General features: G+C 49.3%; 1 protein-coding gene across 10 annotated transcripts in view; it reads left to right on the top strand.

The window, feature by feature from the left end:
• Window positions 1–14,481, top strand: part of SNX29 (sorting nexin 29) — a 499,996-nt gene that overhangs the window by 15,755 nt on the left and 469,760 nt on the right. For 9 of the 10 annotated variants that reach the window (XR_006963587.1, XR_006963584.1, XR_006963586.1 and 6 more), the window contains exons 2-3: window positions 2,626–2,690; window positions 4,346–4,398. Coding sequence is in view for 6 of the 10 variants with exons in the window: in XM_047087507.1 (XP_046943463.1) it covers window positions 2,626–2,690; window positions 4,346–4,398 (118 nt within the window). In the remaining 4 variants the exon portion in view is untranslated. Of the gene's footprint in view, window positions 1–2,625; window positions 2,691–3,825; window positions 3,994–4,345; window positions 4,399–14,481 lie in introns of those variants that run through there. The other variant, XM_047087508.1, reaches the window with a different exon arrangement.

Here is a 14,481-nt window from a genome sequence, read left to right as displayed (position 1 = left end):
GCAGTACTTGGAAGAAGGAAGAAGGAGAGCCCGACTTGTCCATCCTGGCGTTAGAGAGAGAAGAGCGGGAGCCAAACATGTTAAACAAAGAGTAGGATTTATTGACAGACACAGGTATCAAGAGAGCTGTTTGGGGGGTCTTGGGCAGGTGGCATCTTCAGGCGTCCTGAATGATGCTTCATCATGGCCTGGTGAGGTGGGAATGACATGGAGGCCATCCTTTCTCAGAGCCCTCCAGAAAAAATAACAGTGGCCGAATTCGGGAAGTCAGTTGTGTCACCGTGTGTCCATGACTGGCTTTATCTCTGGGTCTGGAGTGAGGCAGCAGCCTTGTGTGGTGGCCTGGACGTAGACTCTGGAAGGGCATGGTCTTGACTGAGGATCACAGTTCCACCAAGTGGTATTCAGATGAGAACAAAACCTACCCCAAACCTGTGATTTTGGTCCGTGAGGCCCTTTGCAACTGGCTCCTGCCTGCTGTCTCCTCTTTTGGCTTTTTGCTCAAGTCACAGCTGATTTCCTTCTGATCCTGGAAGACTAGAAACCAAGCTTGTTCCTGCCTCTGGGCATCTACCCTGGCTGCCTGCTCTGCCTGGAATGCTGGTCTGCCGTAGCTCTCCAGACTTGTTCCTGGTCCTCATACAGGGCTCAGCTCACCTGTCGGCTGGGCGGAGAGGCCTTCCACCGCCACCCTGGCCGCCGGGGCCTCTTGCTTCCTCCCTGTCTCATCACCCCATCTGCTTTTCCTCCGACTATGACTCTCTGACGTCCTCCCATTGTAGGTTTACTTAGGTGCCCTGGGTTTCTTCCCTAATAGAAGTTTTGCTCCATGAGAAGATGGCTCTTGTCTACCACTTAACTCCTGTGTCCCCAGCACTTGGGACACTGCCTGGCACACGGTAGAAGTTAGATTAATACTGAGTGCATCGCGCACAATGCTGTTCTCCCTGAGCTTCACCTTCCCCGTCTGCGGCGTGGGGGGGGGGGGGATCCCGATCCCTTGGTTGCAGGGTGGTTGTGGAAATTACAGGGTGTGATCATGCCGAGCACTGAGTGTAGCGGCTGGCACGCAGGAAGTGCTCCACACGCGGTCCCAGTGGTGGTCAGCCCAGTGGCCCTGGCATGATTTGGATGACTCGCTGACCGTCTGTGGGGTGATGCCCAGCTGGTACTCCCTGGTGAAGCCCGTGTTTAGTTGCCCAAGAGAGAAGCAGCTTGGTGGCACTTCCAGGCTTATGGCGTGGGGCGTCTGCTCTCGTACCTCTGAATTTGAGTCTCGTTTGGAATGACTCTGTTCTGTGTTTGGTGCGTCACAGTACGTAGCCGTGTCTCTGTTGATTGGGGTCCCTGGGCCTCGCAAGGGACCGCAGATGTAGCTCTGACAGGGTTCTGCTTGGTGCTTTAAAGTGTGCCTGCCTTTGATCCTCATAAACGGAAGTTGAGCACATGCTACGTGCATTGGTTAGGAATGCTTTTGGCCGCAAGTAACAGCCCAGCATACAGCGGTTTGAGCAAACAGGGTTGTTTGCTGTGTGAGAGGTGGGAGATTTCTGGTATTGGTTCAGCAGTGAAATGGCATCAGGGCTGGAGTCTCTGTGATTCCCTTGACCTTCCTTCCAAGCTTGTTGCTTCATGGCTGCCCGGTGATGCTCTGGCTCCCCCCACAGTGTTTATGGTGAAGGCGTGAAGGATGGAAGGAGGAATGAAGCGATTACCATCTGTTCTTTGATCAGGAAGGCGTGGTTTCCCCAATGCCCACGGCCCTCTGCTCTCTAAGGCCAGCCTTCCAAAAGAGGCTGCGAAAAGGAGTAATTTGGTTTTGCAGCTTGTACCGCAGGAGGTGGCCTGAGGAAAGGATGCTGGAGAGAGTGAGGTCAGCCAGTGGGCAGTGCCTGCCATACTAGGGAACCTCGGTTATAGTTACACTGTGGGTTCTCACCTGGGGGGGCAGTTTGTCCCCCGGAGGACATTTGGTAACATCCGGAGACATTTTTGTTGCCACAACCAGGGTGTGTGTATGTGTGTGCACTCGGTATCTGGTGGGTGGAGGCCGGGGATGCTCCTAAACACCCTGCCGTTCAGGGGCGCCTGGGTGGCGCAGTCGGTTAAGCGTCCGACTTCAGCCGGGTCACGATCTCGCGGTCCGTGAGTTCGAGCCCCGCGTCGGGCTCTGGGCTGATGGCTCAGAGCCTGGAGCCTGTTTCCGATTCTGTGTCTCCCTCTCTCTCTGCCCCTCCCCCGTTCATGCTCTGTCTCTCTCTGTCCCAAAAATAAATAAACGTTGAAAAAAAAATTTTTTTTTAAACACCCTGCCGTTCACAGGGCAGCCCCACCACAGAGAATGATCCGGCCCAAACGTTAGAAGCGCCAAGGTGGGGTAACCCTGGGTTAGACTATGCTGGACACGTTCTTCAACTTCGGGGATACTAGTTTAGCTGCTTTCCTGTGATGCCTAACAGGCAGATGGCCAGACTCCATTGTAATGATGTAGATTATTGGTACCTGGTCTTGTTCTCCTCGCAGAGGCGGCTGATGCTAGGTGGGGACAGCCCTACAGCATGTGGCAGAAAGTCTCGATAAAAGGCTTACGTGCAACAGAACTAATGACGCCTTGTTGCATTTTAGGATCACAGAACAATGACTTGAAAAGACAGTTTCTGCTGGAGCGACTCCTGGATGCAGTGAAACAGGTAAGAGGGAAGCTCGCGTTTGCCTCTGAGGTCGAGTAACGGTGCCAGACAATTCACAGGGGGTCATCTCTGCCCTTCCACGTGCGCGGACTTACTCCCACCTTCTGGGAGCAGTGAGGCTGGCGGTGTTCCCCAGGAAACGATAGGGCAGGTGAGGCAGTCCAGAGCAGCGAGGGAGGGGCGCCCGTGTCCTGACTTTCTGCTACCTTTGGAGGCCCCCGTCTTCGTGACGTCCCGTGGGAGGAGCGTTGGTGTTGGTTTTGAAGTCTCCCTCCAGGCAGTTTGATGGCAACGCTTCCAGGAGCTGAGGTCGTGGTTGGAGTTAGCCCCCCCCGCCCCGGGCACAAGAGCAGGGCAGCAGGAGGGAGGAAGCCTCGCCTGGAAGCAAGCTTTGGCTTAGGCTGGCGTCAGCGTGCCGGCCTGGCCTGCGTGAGTCACATGTGCATCATTTAGTGCACGCTCGTCACGTCCCAGGCCCCCTGCTAAGCGCTCCCCGTTGAATCCTTCCCACCAGGCTCTGAGGCAGTTCGTATATTTAAGTAGCTTTAATTCGTATATTTAAATATCTATATATTTAAGTGTATTTATTTTGAGGGGAGGGTGTGGAGGGGAAGAGAGAGGGGGAGAAAGAATCCCAAGCAGACTTTGCCCTGTCAGTGCAGAGTCCAATGCAGGGCTTGAACTCACGGACCTGGAGATCATGACCTGAGCCGAAATCAAGCGTTCAGTGCTCAGCCGACTGATTCACCCAGGCGCCCCTGGCACCACTTTAAGTGTAGCCGTTGAACCGAAATAAATTGGAGCTGATGCCCAGAGCTGCTGTTATTATTATTGTTGTTAAATATTTTAGTGGGTGAAAGTGTATATATGGTTTTTAAAAATCAATCTTACTGACATATAATTGAGGCATGCAATAAAATACACCAATTTTAAGTATGCGGTCCCACGTGTTTTGACAAATACATCGTTTAAATTCATTAATGCATTCATTCTTTGGATGAATAAGTTCCGGAATCTTGCGAGCCTGCTCCCCACAGGGGAGAGAGTGGCTGATGGCTGTGCGATATTGTGAATTGAATGCTATAACTAAAAATGGTTAAGATGGTGAATTTTACGTTATCTATATTTTACCACAATTAGAAAAGAAAGAATGGTTTGCTTTCATCTGTATCCACCCTGGGTGAATTGTCATTCGGCACAACCAGATGACATGTTTGAGGCTTGAATCATGCTGCCATAATTTCCTAGCCAGTCATAACAACTCTGGGGCCCTTTCCAAAGGCACCCATCACCACAGATTTGTGTAAGTATTAATTGTCGCCCGTGGGGAGCTCTGTGTTCAGACAGTCAGCTGCTGACATACAGAAGCTTCCTAGAAAATCTGCACAAGGCTGTGTACTTCAGTTTTCCTCTTAGCACTGTTTTCCCACACGCCTTCCTTCTGTGCAAGTGGGAGATAAAGGCTTCTGTAGGTGGCGGCTGGAAGGCTGCCTCACGTCTTGGCTTTGACACCTGGGAGAAGGGGACACCCCGACTCGGTACCTGGAGTTTCTGGCCCTGTGTGTCCCATGACCCCGAAGGCCTGTGTGGGCTGTTAGTGACGTTTGAGTGTCCCATCCCAACTGCTAATCTCAGCGGCTTCTTTTTCCGTGCAGTGCCAGATCCGCTTTGGAGGGAGAAAGGAGATCGCCTCGGATTCCGACAGCAGGTAAACGTGTCGCTTCTAAAACCATCTACTGTCAAGACCAAAAAGGCGGCCAGAGCTGAGTCGCTTCTGTGTTGTCTCTGCAGCCGAGAGGTGCGGTGATTCAGCTTGGGTAAGGTGTGGACCACCTACGCAGTGACGGCTCGTGTCGCGTATTCGCGGCTTCCTGTACTACTCCTTCTGGTAGTCCGTTCTGAGGGAATTGTTTGAAATACCTTTCTGCATAAGGTTATCTTCAGGGTAATTGATAATGATGGCAAGTCAGAAATCTAAGCAGAGCATCAGTAGAACAGAATGTCACATAGCCATTAAATTGACATCCACACAGCGTTGACTTGAAGCAGAGAAATGCACATGGAGTAATTGACAAATTATGTAGTTAAAACAAAAAGACCAGGATATAAAGTTATGTCGATGCAGAGTGATGCTAGCTATGTTAAACCACCACTCAGACAAAGAACATACCAGAATGTGAACACAGGTAATCCTGGGTCTAAGAATATTGGGAATCTTTATACTTTCTGTTGGTCTTCATATTTTATACTGTGATTGCTTGTTTCCTTTATATATATATATAAAAAAGAAGCCCCAAAATTGGCATTGACTTTCCTGACCCGGGAAGGACTGACGTAATTGTGTAAGCTTCTCACATTGCCTGGGAGGAGATGGGAATGTTTTGGCAAAGGTAAGAGACACACAGGCATTTGCTTTGTGAAGTCATTCAGTGATTCATGGTGGCGGGAGGAACATTCCCGCAAAGGAAGGGAAATGAGGGAACTCGCTTGCTCAGTGCTCATGTCATTCCGGAGACTGGCCGTGGCCCGGCCCACTCACCCCAGCCGGCCCAGCAGAGCCCGTTCCTGGTCTGTCCTTTCAGACCCATGTCTGTGACACACTTGACCAGCCGGAGCAAAGCACATAGTGCCACATTGTCATAGAGCTGCAGGGACTATTTGAAACTGGTGCAGATTTAACACTGTACCCCTCCCGTATCCTGTCTCTCCTTCACCTGGTTTTTCTCCCTGGCACTTACCACCAGCTGACAGACTGTATGTTAGGCTTGTTTATTTTGTTGGTTTTTGTCTCTGGGTGTTGTCATGTCAGCTTTGTGCAGACAGGGATGTTTGCTGTCTTGATCACTGATGTAAGTCTGGTGCCTGGAAGCGTGTAGAAGGTGCTTAGGAAAGACCCGTCAGGGTGAGCGACTGGGTGAGCGCGTGCACGGCATCGTATCGTAGTCAGCTGTTTAATCTGTGGCACCACGAAGCTTGTGAGCTTTGAGGGCCGAGGGGCGACTCCTCTAGTGTGTATCTCTCTCTTTTGCACAGACATTTTGTGTCTGTCGCACATTTGGTTCTTAGTATGTGGTTGTGGCATCAGATCATTAGACCGATTTATTGTTTCAGTTCTCTTTTGTTTCAGTAGATGAAATTATTGTTATTACAGAACTTGCCATGTTGCATTGTAATAACTGGTTTATGAATGCTTTTGTGCCTTGACTGTGAACATGGAGACAGCAGGCAGGCCCTGGGTCCTGACCTCTCTTCTTCCCAGCGGAGTACTCGTAAGCAGTAAGTAAAACGGACGTAAATCTCTAGGTGTTTTCTGGAAGATAAAATAGCCATGGAAAGTGCCAGAGCAAAAGCTTTATCCTTAAGAGTATAAAAGCTGTATCCTTACTGAGATTTTTATTTACTTGTCAGTGTCTGTTTCTGTTTCATCGATCTTTTTGTCTGTCCTTCCACCCCGTATCATACAGTTTTAATAAGTGTAAATATAGAATAATTCTTTGTTTTTTTTATGATTTGCATTTTACAGTTGTTCTTGAGGCTCTACTATGGGGCCTGGCCTTGGTCAGCACAGGGGTCCTGATTTGGGGACACAAGGTCCACCTGCATCAGAATCATCTGGAAGGCTCATTCATTAATGATGCAATTCTCCCTCCCATCCTAGACTAGCTGCACATATGTGTGTGAGTGCGCGTGCATGCATGTGTGTGGATGGGTGAGGGTGTGTGTGCTCAGGACTTCTCCATCACTTTTTTATTTTCGTAATTATCCTGTTCTTTTCTTGAGAGAGAGAATCCATCTCTAAATGTTAAATGAATGTGTTCTTATATAATAGAATATACTACTAAAGTTCTTAGTAGGTAAAATACTACGTTTCATAGAAGCTAGAAAGTTAATTCCTTCAATGAGAGCTGTGGTTTATGGCTAAAAGGAGGGTGCTGCTTTATGTTAATAATAATGGTTACTGCTTCTTATTTATTTTGAGAGAGAGCGAGCGTGTGCGTGCATGCACACACATGGCAGAGGAGCAGAGAGAAGCAGAGACCGAATCCCTGGCAGGCTCCACCCCATCAGCACAGAGCCCGATGGGGGGCTTGAACTCACAAACTGTGAGATGGTGACCTGAGCTGAGATCAAGAGTCAGATGCTTAACCAACTGCGCCATCCAGGTGCCCCGATAGTTACTGCTTCTCACGTCTCTGGCCACTCCTTGTGCATGTTAATGCTTAGTCTCCTACACAGTGTCTGGAGTGGTGGTGTTATTCCTTCTTCACGGATGAGAAAACAGACTCAGTCCAGTAGAGTAATGCAGCCAAGGTTAGACATCTGAGAAAGTTAGAGTTGAAAGTGGGACCCTAGTTTCTCAGGCTCCGAAGTCCATTCTTCCCGTGTTAGGCTACAATTAGTGATTATGTTGATTTTGAAGCTGTGTTTAAAAAAATTGTTTTGGGGCGCCTGAGTGGCTCGGTTGGTTAAGCATCTGACTGTGGCTCAGGTCATGATTTCACAGTTCGTGAGTTCTAGCCCCGCGTCGGGCTCTGTGCTGACAGCTTGGAGCCTGGAGCCTGCTTTGGATTCTGTGTCTCCCTCTCTCTCTGCCCCTTTGCTGCTCACGGTCTGTCTCTCAAAAATAAATAAACATTAAAAAAATTGTTTTTCCCCCACATTGAGGGTTCCTTCTCCATATCAGAGTCTTGGTCTTATCTTTGCAATATGTTTGGGTAGAGGTGGCACCACCTTCATACAGGAAAGGCCACATCATTGTCCTTATATTGTGACAAAGCTTAATCTTGCAGTTAAGAACATTTTGTTGTGGGGTCTGGAAAGATAGATGAGTCCCCTTTCTTCTCCACCCCTGACAAATGGCCCAGCACCAGCGGTCACCTCACATGTATTCACTGCTTTCCAGCTCCCCGCTATCACCCTGTCCCGGTCACCACACCCCCCATAGGATGGCTGCCATCGACTGACTCCCTGCCTTCCTTTTTGTCCTGCTTCCTCTGCACAGAGAGACTTACGAAGAATGCAGTTGCCGTCCCTTCACTCTGCCATAGAGAACCTTCGCTCTTTGGAAAAAGACTCGCATCCGTGATACAGTCTGGCTCTTTGCTCCAGCTACTCTGGCCTGGCCTTTTCTGGTTTTGTTTTGTTTTGTTTGTTTTCAAAGTCTTTGAATAATTGTCAGGGAAGTCTTCAGGTCCCCTGACTACAGTTCTCCCCCTGCCCCACCAGACCCCAAAGTCCCAATCATCTGGAGCTATTTTCCTTGCTCTGTACCATGGATCTGCACACTTTCTGTGAGGGGTTGTCCTTTGTGACCCCTGCTCAATACTGTCAGAGTCTAGAAATCTCTGTTTCACATTACGCGTTGGTACGATGGATTGATTACGTTTATCTGTTCAACTGCATGACAAGCTGGAAATAAACCTATTTTGCGCAGACTGTGTCCACAGTGCCTGGCACATAGTAAGTGCTCAATAAATATTTATTGGATCACTCATTTGTTCAGCAGTTAGTTGCTGAATGCTTAGCTGGGGTCAGGTTCTGTGCTGGACACGGGGCCTTCTCAAGTATTTCAGGAGTGTTTCTACCCTTCGGGTGGCTTTCTTTCTACTGGGGAAGATAGCCCAGTGAGGCAGTGATTACAGAACGTGACTTGAGGGCTATGTCTAGGAGGTTGGGGATGTGCCCTGGGCAGGCTGGCGGGAGAGAGCTCTGGCTCTCACTGCCTGGCTTCGAGTCTGGCTCTTCCCCTTTGTGGTTGAGCCACCTGCCTAACTTCTCAGAGCCCAAGAATTAGGTCTACTGTGATATCTTGATTTAAACAGGAAACATATTTGTTCTTTGCCATTCTTGGCCTTGAGCTGTACAACCCCTGGAATTTCCAAAGCGATGAGAGCCATGAAGGTGTCTTCTGTTATGTGAATACAGTGACTTTTAGAAAGTCCCAAAGGTTGGGGGCTGGTGGCCAGGAGAACCAGCCTTGCTATTAGAGGCTTGGAACTTTCTTTCCCAGCAGCCCCCCCCTCCCCGGGGGAGAGGTGAGGAGCTGGAGGTGGAGTTCAGTTGCCAGCTCCTGGTGATTTAATCAGTTGTGCCTATGTCATGAAATCTTCATACAAACCCAAAAGGATGGGGTCCTGAGAGCTCCTGTGTTGATGAGCACACCGGGGTGCAGGGAGAGAGGCGCTCCTGAGGAGGGCACGGAAGTTGCGTGTTCTCTTCCTTTACCTGGCCCCGCGCAGCCCTCCCCCCGGCTGTTCCTGAGTTCACATCATCCTCTTATAATAAGCCGGTTATCTAGTAAGTCAAATGTTTCTCTGAGTTCTGTGAGTCGCTGTGGCAAATTCATCTAACCCATGGAGGAGGTCGTGGGAATGTTTGAGATACAAGCCGGTCAGGCAGAAGTACAGGTGACAGCCTGGGCTTGTGACCGGGGTTGGGGGGGGGGGGCGGGGGGGGATGTGTGGCGTCTCATAGAACTGAGACCTTGTTCTGAATAGTACTAATTCACGATAGCCACACTTTTGGTTTCGTGGAGGAAAGCTCTATTAATTATGAGGGAAAGGGAATATAAGCAATTCAACAATTCCAATAAACATAAAGAGGGAGAAAAATACAGAGAAGAACAGAGAAGGCTAAATTCATCAAATCGGGTACTCACAACATCCAGCCTTCTGGCTGGGGGAGCCCAGCGGCGAGCAGCCCCTTTGGAGTCCCGATGGAGCGTCCTGAGCAGAGCGCCCTCCCCTCAGGTGGGACTTCCGACTAAGTCTTCCCACCGGGGCAACATCTACACTTACCCATATGTGATTTATTAAGTCTGCCCGAGTGCGGTCCTGAGCAAGCCGTTTTTTCCTCTGTTTCTCTTATTGTATCTCACAATCTCTGGAGCCCGGGCGTGTGCATATTTCTCTGCCCTCCCTGATCCCTTCCAGGGGCCCAGCCTGGTCTGGCTCAAGGAGGTGAGGCGAATTAATTCCTCTTGGCGTCGGGGACAGAAGGGCCAGTTCTGATCCTGAGCCCGGATACGGAGCACAAGCCGACTAGTAAGCCCCCCATGACTGTGTGTGTGCGGCTCTGGGCGGAAATGCACGACAAGCCACACCAACAGCTTCTTTGCAGAACAGACCTTCACCTGTGGGGAATCTAATGTTGTCTCCAGGTGGAAAATGTCAGAATTGAGTTGAGGTGTAGGACGCCCAGTTGGTGTCAGAGAATCGCTTGGTGGTGTGGGGAAAACGCACGCATCTGAAAAGGTGGTCAGAATCAGAGCTGCCCTGCTATTTGGGAGGATTAAGTCAGATACTGTGCGTAAAAGTGCCAGACATGTCGGAGTGTTAATTTCACTCCATACGGAGTGAAGTCTGGTGGGGACGGTCCTCACTCAGCTGGGACTCCTGCCATGCCGTCTACTGATGCAGGCACCAGTCTGCAGTTGGAAGGGAAGGGCAAAAGTGTATTAGCGAGACTTTTCTATGTTCCCGAAGGTGGAAGATTTCTTTCCACATAACTCTGGGCACAGTTCTCAGACCCCACATCCTGAGACGTGCCTCTTCTGTGTCATTCTTCTATAGGAAACTGAGAACAAGTGACTACTAAGATATAATGGATAATTGCAAGGGGTCTTCTCTTAAAAGGCCAAGTGTTACCTTTGAAGGCCATTGAAAATTGACTGTCGTAGGTAAAGTTCTGGGCATGACTGTGAGTGTTGGCTTAGGGTCATAGCCAGATTCCAGTTGGTTGGACGAACACCAGTAGGAACTTTTTTTTTTAATTTTTTTTTAATGTTTATTTATTTTTGAGACAGAGAGAGACAGAGCATGAACGGGGGAGGGGCAGAGAGAGAGGGAGACACAGAATGGGAAACAGGCTCCAGGCTCTGAGCCATCAGCCCAGAGCCTGACGCGGGGCTCAAACTCACGGACCGCGAGATCGTGACCTGGCTGAAGTCGGACGCTTAACCGACTGCGCCACCCAGGCGCCCCTAATGTTTATTTATTTTTGAGACAGAGAGAGACAGAGCATGAACGGGGGAGGGGCAGAGAGAGAGGGAGACACAGAATCGGAAGCAGGCTCCAGGCTCCGAGCCATCAGCCCAGAGCCCCGAAGCAGGGCTCGAACTCACGGACCGTGAGATCATGACCTGAGCCGAAGTTGGACGCCCAACCGACTGAGCCACCCAGGCGCCCCACCAGTAGGAACTTTTTTTTTAAATTTTTTTTTTTTAACGTTTGTTTATTTTTGAGAGAGAGAGACAGAGCATGAACGGGGGAGGGTCAGAGAGAGAGGGAGACACAGAATCTGAAGCAGGCTTCAGGCTCCGAGCTGTCAGCACAGAGCCCGACGCGGGGCTCGAACTCACGGACCGCGAGATCATGACCTGAGCCGAAGTTGGACGCCCAACCGACTGAGCCACCCAGGCGCCCCACCAGTAGGAACTTTTGAAAGGCTGGCACACAGCTGTATCTGCCAAGGCTCTTGGGCAACAATCAACAGGAATCTCCAGCTAAGGATGTTGTGGGCTTGTAGAATTGATGGAAGGCCGGGTTTGGAGATGGGAAGGAGTCAAGACAACTTTGGAAGCCTCCTGTGCTGGACACAGGGGCCCAGAGGTGTCTCTTAGCAGGAATGCTGGTCCAGTTAAGGTGCCGCTGCCAGAGTGACTCTCATTCTGGTCAAGATTGAAGGTCTAGGGAGGAAACACCTGACTGGCCAGTCTCAGTCTCAGGTCACATGACCACCTGCTCGCCACCAGCAGAAGGATTTGGCTGAAGGAGCTTCCTGGGAGCCCGCTGGCTTGTGTAGCGCGAGGTGTTTCCTCGGGTCACCATCCCAAGACAGGATCCAGTGAGGCAGAAGTAAACTTTCAAATGAAATCTGGGTGCTGTTATGAAGGTGGCTGTTATGAATGAACACAGGGTGGCCATAATGCCCACCAGTTGTCCCCTGTTGCTGCTGTATTGTAGTGATAGGCTTTCTTGTGACAATACCATGCGGTTTAAAAATGTTCGTGTCTAGGGGCACCTGTGTGGCTCAGTCGGTTAAGCAGCAAACTTGGGCTCGGGTCATGATCTCGCAGTTCACAAGTTTGAGCCCCGTGTCTGGCTCTGTGCTGACAGCTCAGAGCCTGGAGCCTGCTGTGGTTTCTGTGTCTCCCTCTCTCTGCCCCTCCCCTCCTTGTGCTCGGTCTCTCTCTCTCTCTCAAAAAATTAAATAAACATTAAAAAACAAACAAAAAAATAAAAATATTCATGTCCGTGTGATCGGCGTCCTTTGATCCTTGCAATGACTCTGAGGGGTAGGCAAGCAGGAGCAGGGTAATTTCCCTGCTCTTACAGGTGTAAAACCTTGGAGGCTGGTCATTTTTGTAGCATTGACTTTGTATCTAGTACCCTTTGGTGCTGGAGCATGCACTTTGGTTAGGTGGGTCACGTGGTTTGTAGGTAGTGAACAGGATTGGAGACAGACTTTGTTTTCCTACTGTGGTCCTGTTCTCTGACACTATAGCCCCTCGTGGTTTTCCTAACACACTGTTTCCCCAAAAAGTACTTAATATTAAGTGTTAAATGTCAGGGCATTCAATTCCCCTCAGCTGCCTAGTGGCTCAGTGGTTCGCCTTTTCTTTTCCAGTCTCAGCGATACTGGGGGAGAGACCTGGTTTGGTATTAATGTGAGGCTGAATGAAATGAAATTACTGATACTTGGTCCTTTCGACCTGCGAAGACAACAGTAGCCTACGGTTCAAAGTGTGTCCAGCACAGCCCCCTCCTCCTGTCTAAACAGAGGCTTCGGGCTTAGCCTTCCTCCAGCATTGCAGCACAGGGGCTTGCTCTGTGGAGCTCAGTGGGGCGACAGCGATAGAGTTTTCCCTTTTCAAACAGGCGTCTCTCCCGTGGAAAACAGGAGTCAAACCCAGGACGAGTAAACCAGGCTACCCATGCTCGGATGTAACAAAGTTGCCCATCTGTTTGTGAATGGCTCGAGTCCGGGAAAGAGCGCTGCCCCTGTGCCTTTTGTACACAATGTTATTCTGTTACAGCCGAAATCGCAAAGTGTGAGCGTGTGGGAGGCAGATGTGTTTGATCTTTCGGAGATCACACAGCAAGATGCCACGGGCCTCATGTAAAGCATCAGACACCACGGACATGAAAGGAAGTGGCAGGCGAGGCTCCTTGCATGATTTTGTCCTCCGAAAGCCCCCCAGGAGGAAGTGGGGCAGTCAGCAGACTCCCGAGCGCAGCGTTTCTCCTCACCCCTTCCCGTTGGAGTTGCGGTCCTGCTCTGTTTGGCCCTCAGAACAAAGACCCATTCTTGTGCTTCATGAAAATTATTCCACGTACTGTCAGTCACGCTGGCCTTGGGAGAGGCTGTAATGTGTGTTTTGAATAGTTTGCCTTCCGGAAATAATGGCCCAAGGACTCAGCAGGCACTGGAAGTCACCTCAAGGGCCAGATACGTTATTGTTCCTCAGAAGCGTCTCCTTCCTCCATGGAATTACAGAACACCGTCTGGAAGGTTTCCATTGGAATTATCAGCAGCGACTCAAACTTGGGGCCGGCAGGATGAGTGTGGGAATTGGAGCTCAGTTTGAATCCTCATGTCACCAGTCCCCAGTCATGTTGGACCGTGGGCAAGTTTTCACTGTCTTGTGCCTCAACGTCCTCACCTGTAAATGGGAACAGCAGTAACTTTATAGACTCAGTAGAGCTCTGAGTCAGTTCATGTGAAGCCGAACAGCTAGTATGTTTCCAGAAATTGTTAGCTATTGTTACTGTCGTTGTAATTTTATGTAAAGTGTCCGGACACTTGGTAAATATTCTCTGTGCACTGGGTCTCTTTGCCGTGATGGGTGGCAATGGGTTGGCTTTGAGTATTTGTCTCAGAACATTTAGGAAATGTACATTTTTGTGATCCTTTCGGGGAATGTTGTCAGAAGAAGTCGGAGAAAGGAGCATTTCTTCTCCTTTCAAAGCTTGCCAGGGAAGAGTGATTTGTTTTGGTGATTTTTCTTTACCTGTGAAGAGTTAGAAACATTCATGAACTTTTCAGGAAGCTACAAAACAAAACCAGCTGACCTTTGCTGTTCCTTAATGTTATTCTCAGCACAGTTGAAAACTGTCGTTATGGATTCCTCTGGACACTTATGAAACCAAATGGCTTTGTCAGGCATTCCTTTTCTTCTTTTAAAGGTCTTGTTCATCATGTGATTTTTGTCTTCAGTTTGTCATGGGTTTCTTCCCAAGCTATTAGTTTGAGGTGTTGCCTGGATGTTTTAATTCTTCTCATCCTGCAAAAAATCTTGGGGTTCATTAATTGGATTTTCTATCCTCCTATCTTGAGTACTTCATTTCCACTTTGAGGATCTGTAGTAGGTGGTTCCACATTGTGTGTGTGTGTGTGTATGTGTGTGTGTGTGTGTGTATAATTTTTTTTAACATTTATTTATTTGAGAGAGAGCGAGAACATGCCCAAGAAGGGGAGGGGCAGAGAGAGAGGGAGACACAGAATCCGAAGCAGGCTCCAGGCTCTGAGCTGTCAGCACAGGGCCCAACACAGAGCTCAAACCCACGAACTGCAAGATCATGACCTGAGCCGGAGTCGGATGCTTAACCGACTGAGCCACCCAGGTGCCCCTGTATATGTATATTTTTTCATGTTGTATATTCTTTTATTTTACTGTAGTGATCAAATGAATTGATTTCTTTTTGGAAAAAGATTATTTTTAGCTATAGGGGAACTCTACAGCATTTAGCAAGTCTGAGCACATTTCCATGTCTGAATATCAATAAATATT

The sequence above is a fragment of the Lynx rufus genome, unplaced genomic scaffold (assembly GCF_022079265.1).
Source record: "Lynx rufus isolate CCGP_SWC_20201006 ecotype Redwood Valley unplaced genomic scaffold, mLynRuf1.p SCAF_23, whole genome shotgun sequence".
NCBI classification, from domain to species: domain Eukaryota; kingdom Metazoa; phylum Chordata; class Mammalia; order Carnivora; family Felidae; genus Lynx; species Lynx rufus.
This window is presented reverse-complemented; position numbering and strand designations above follow the sequence as displayed.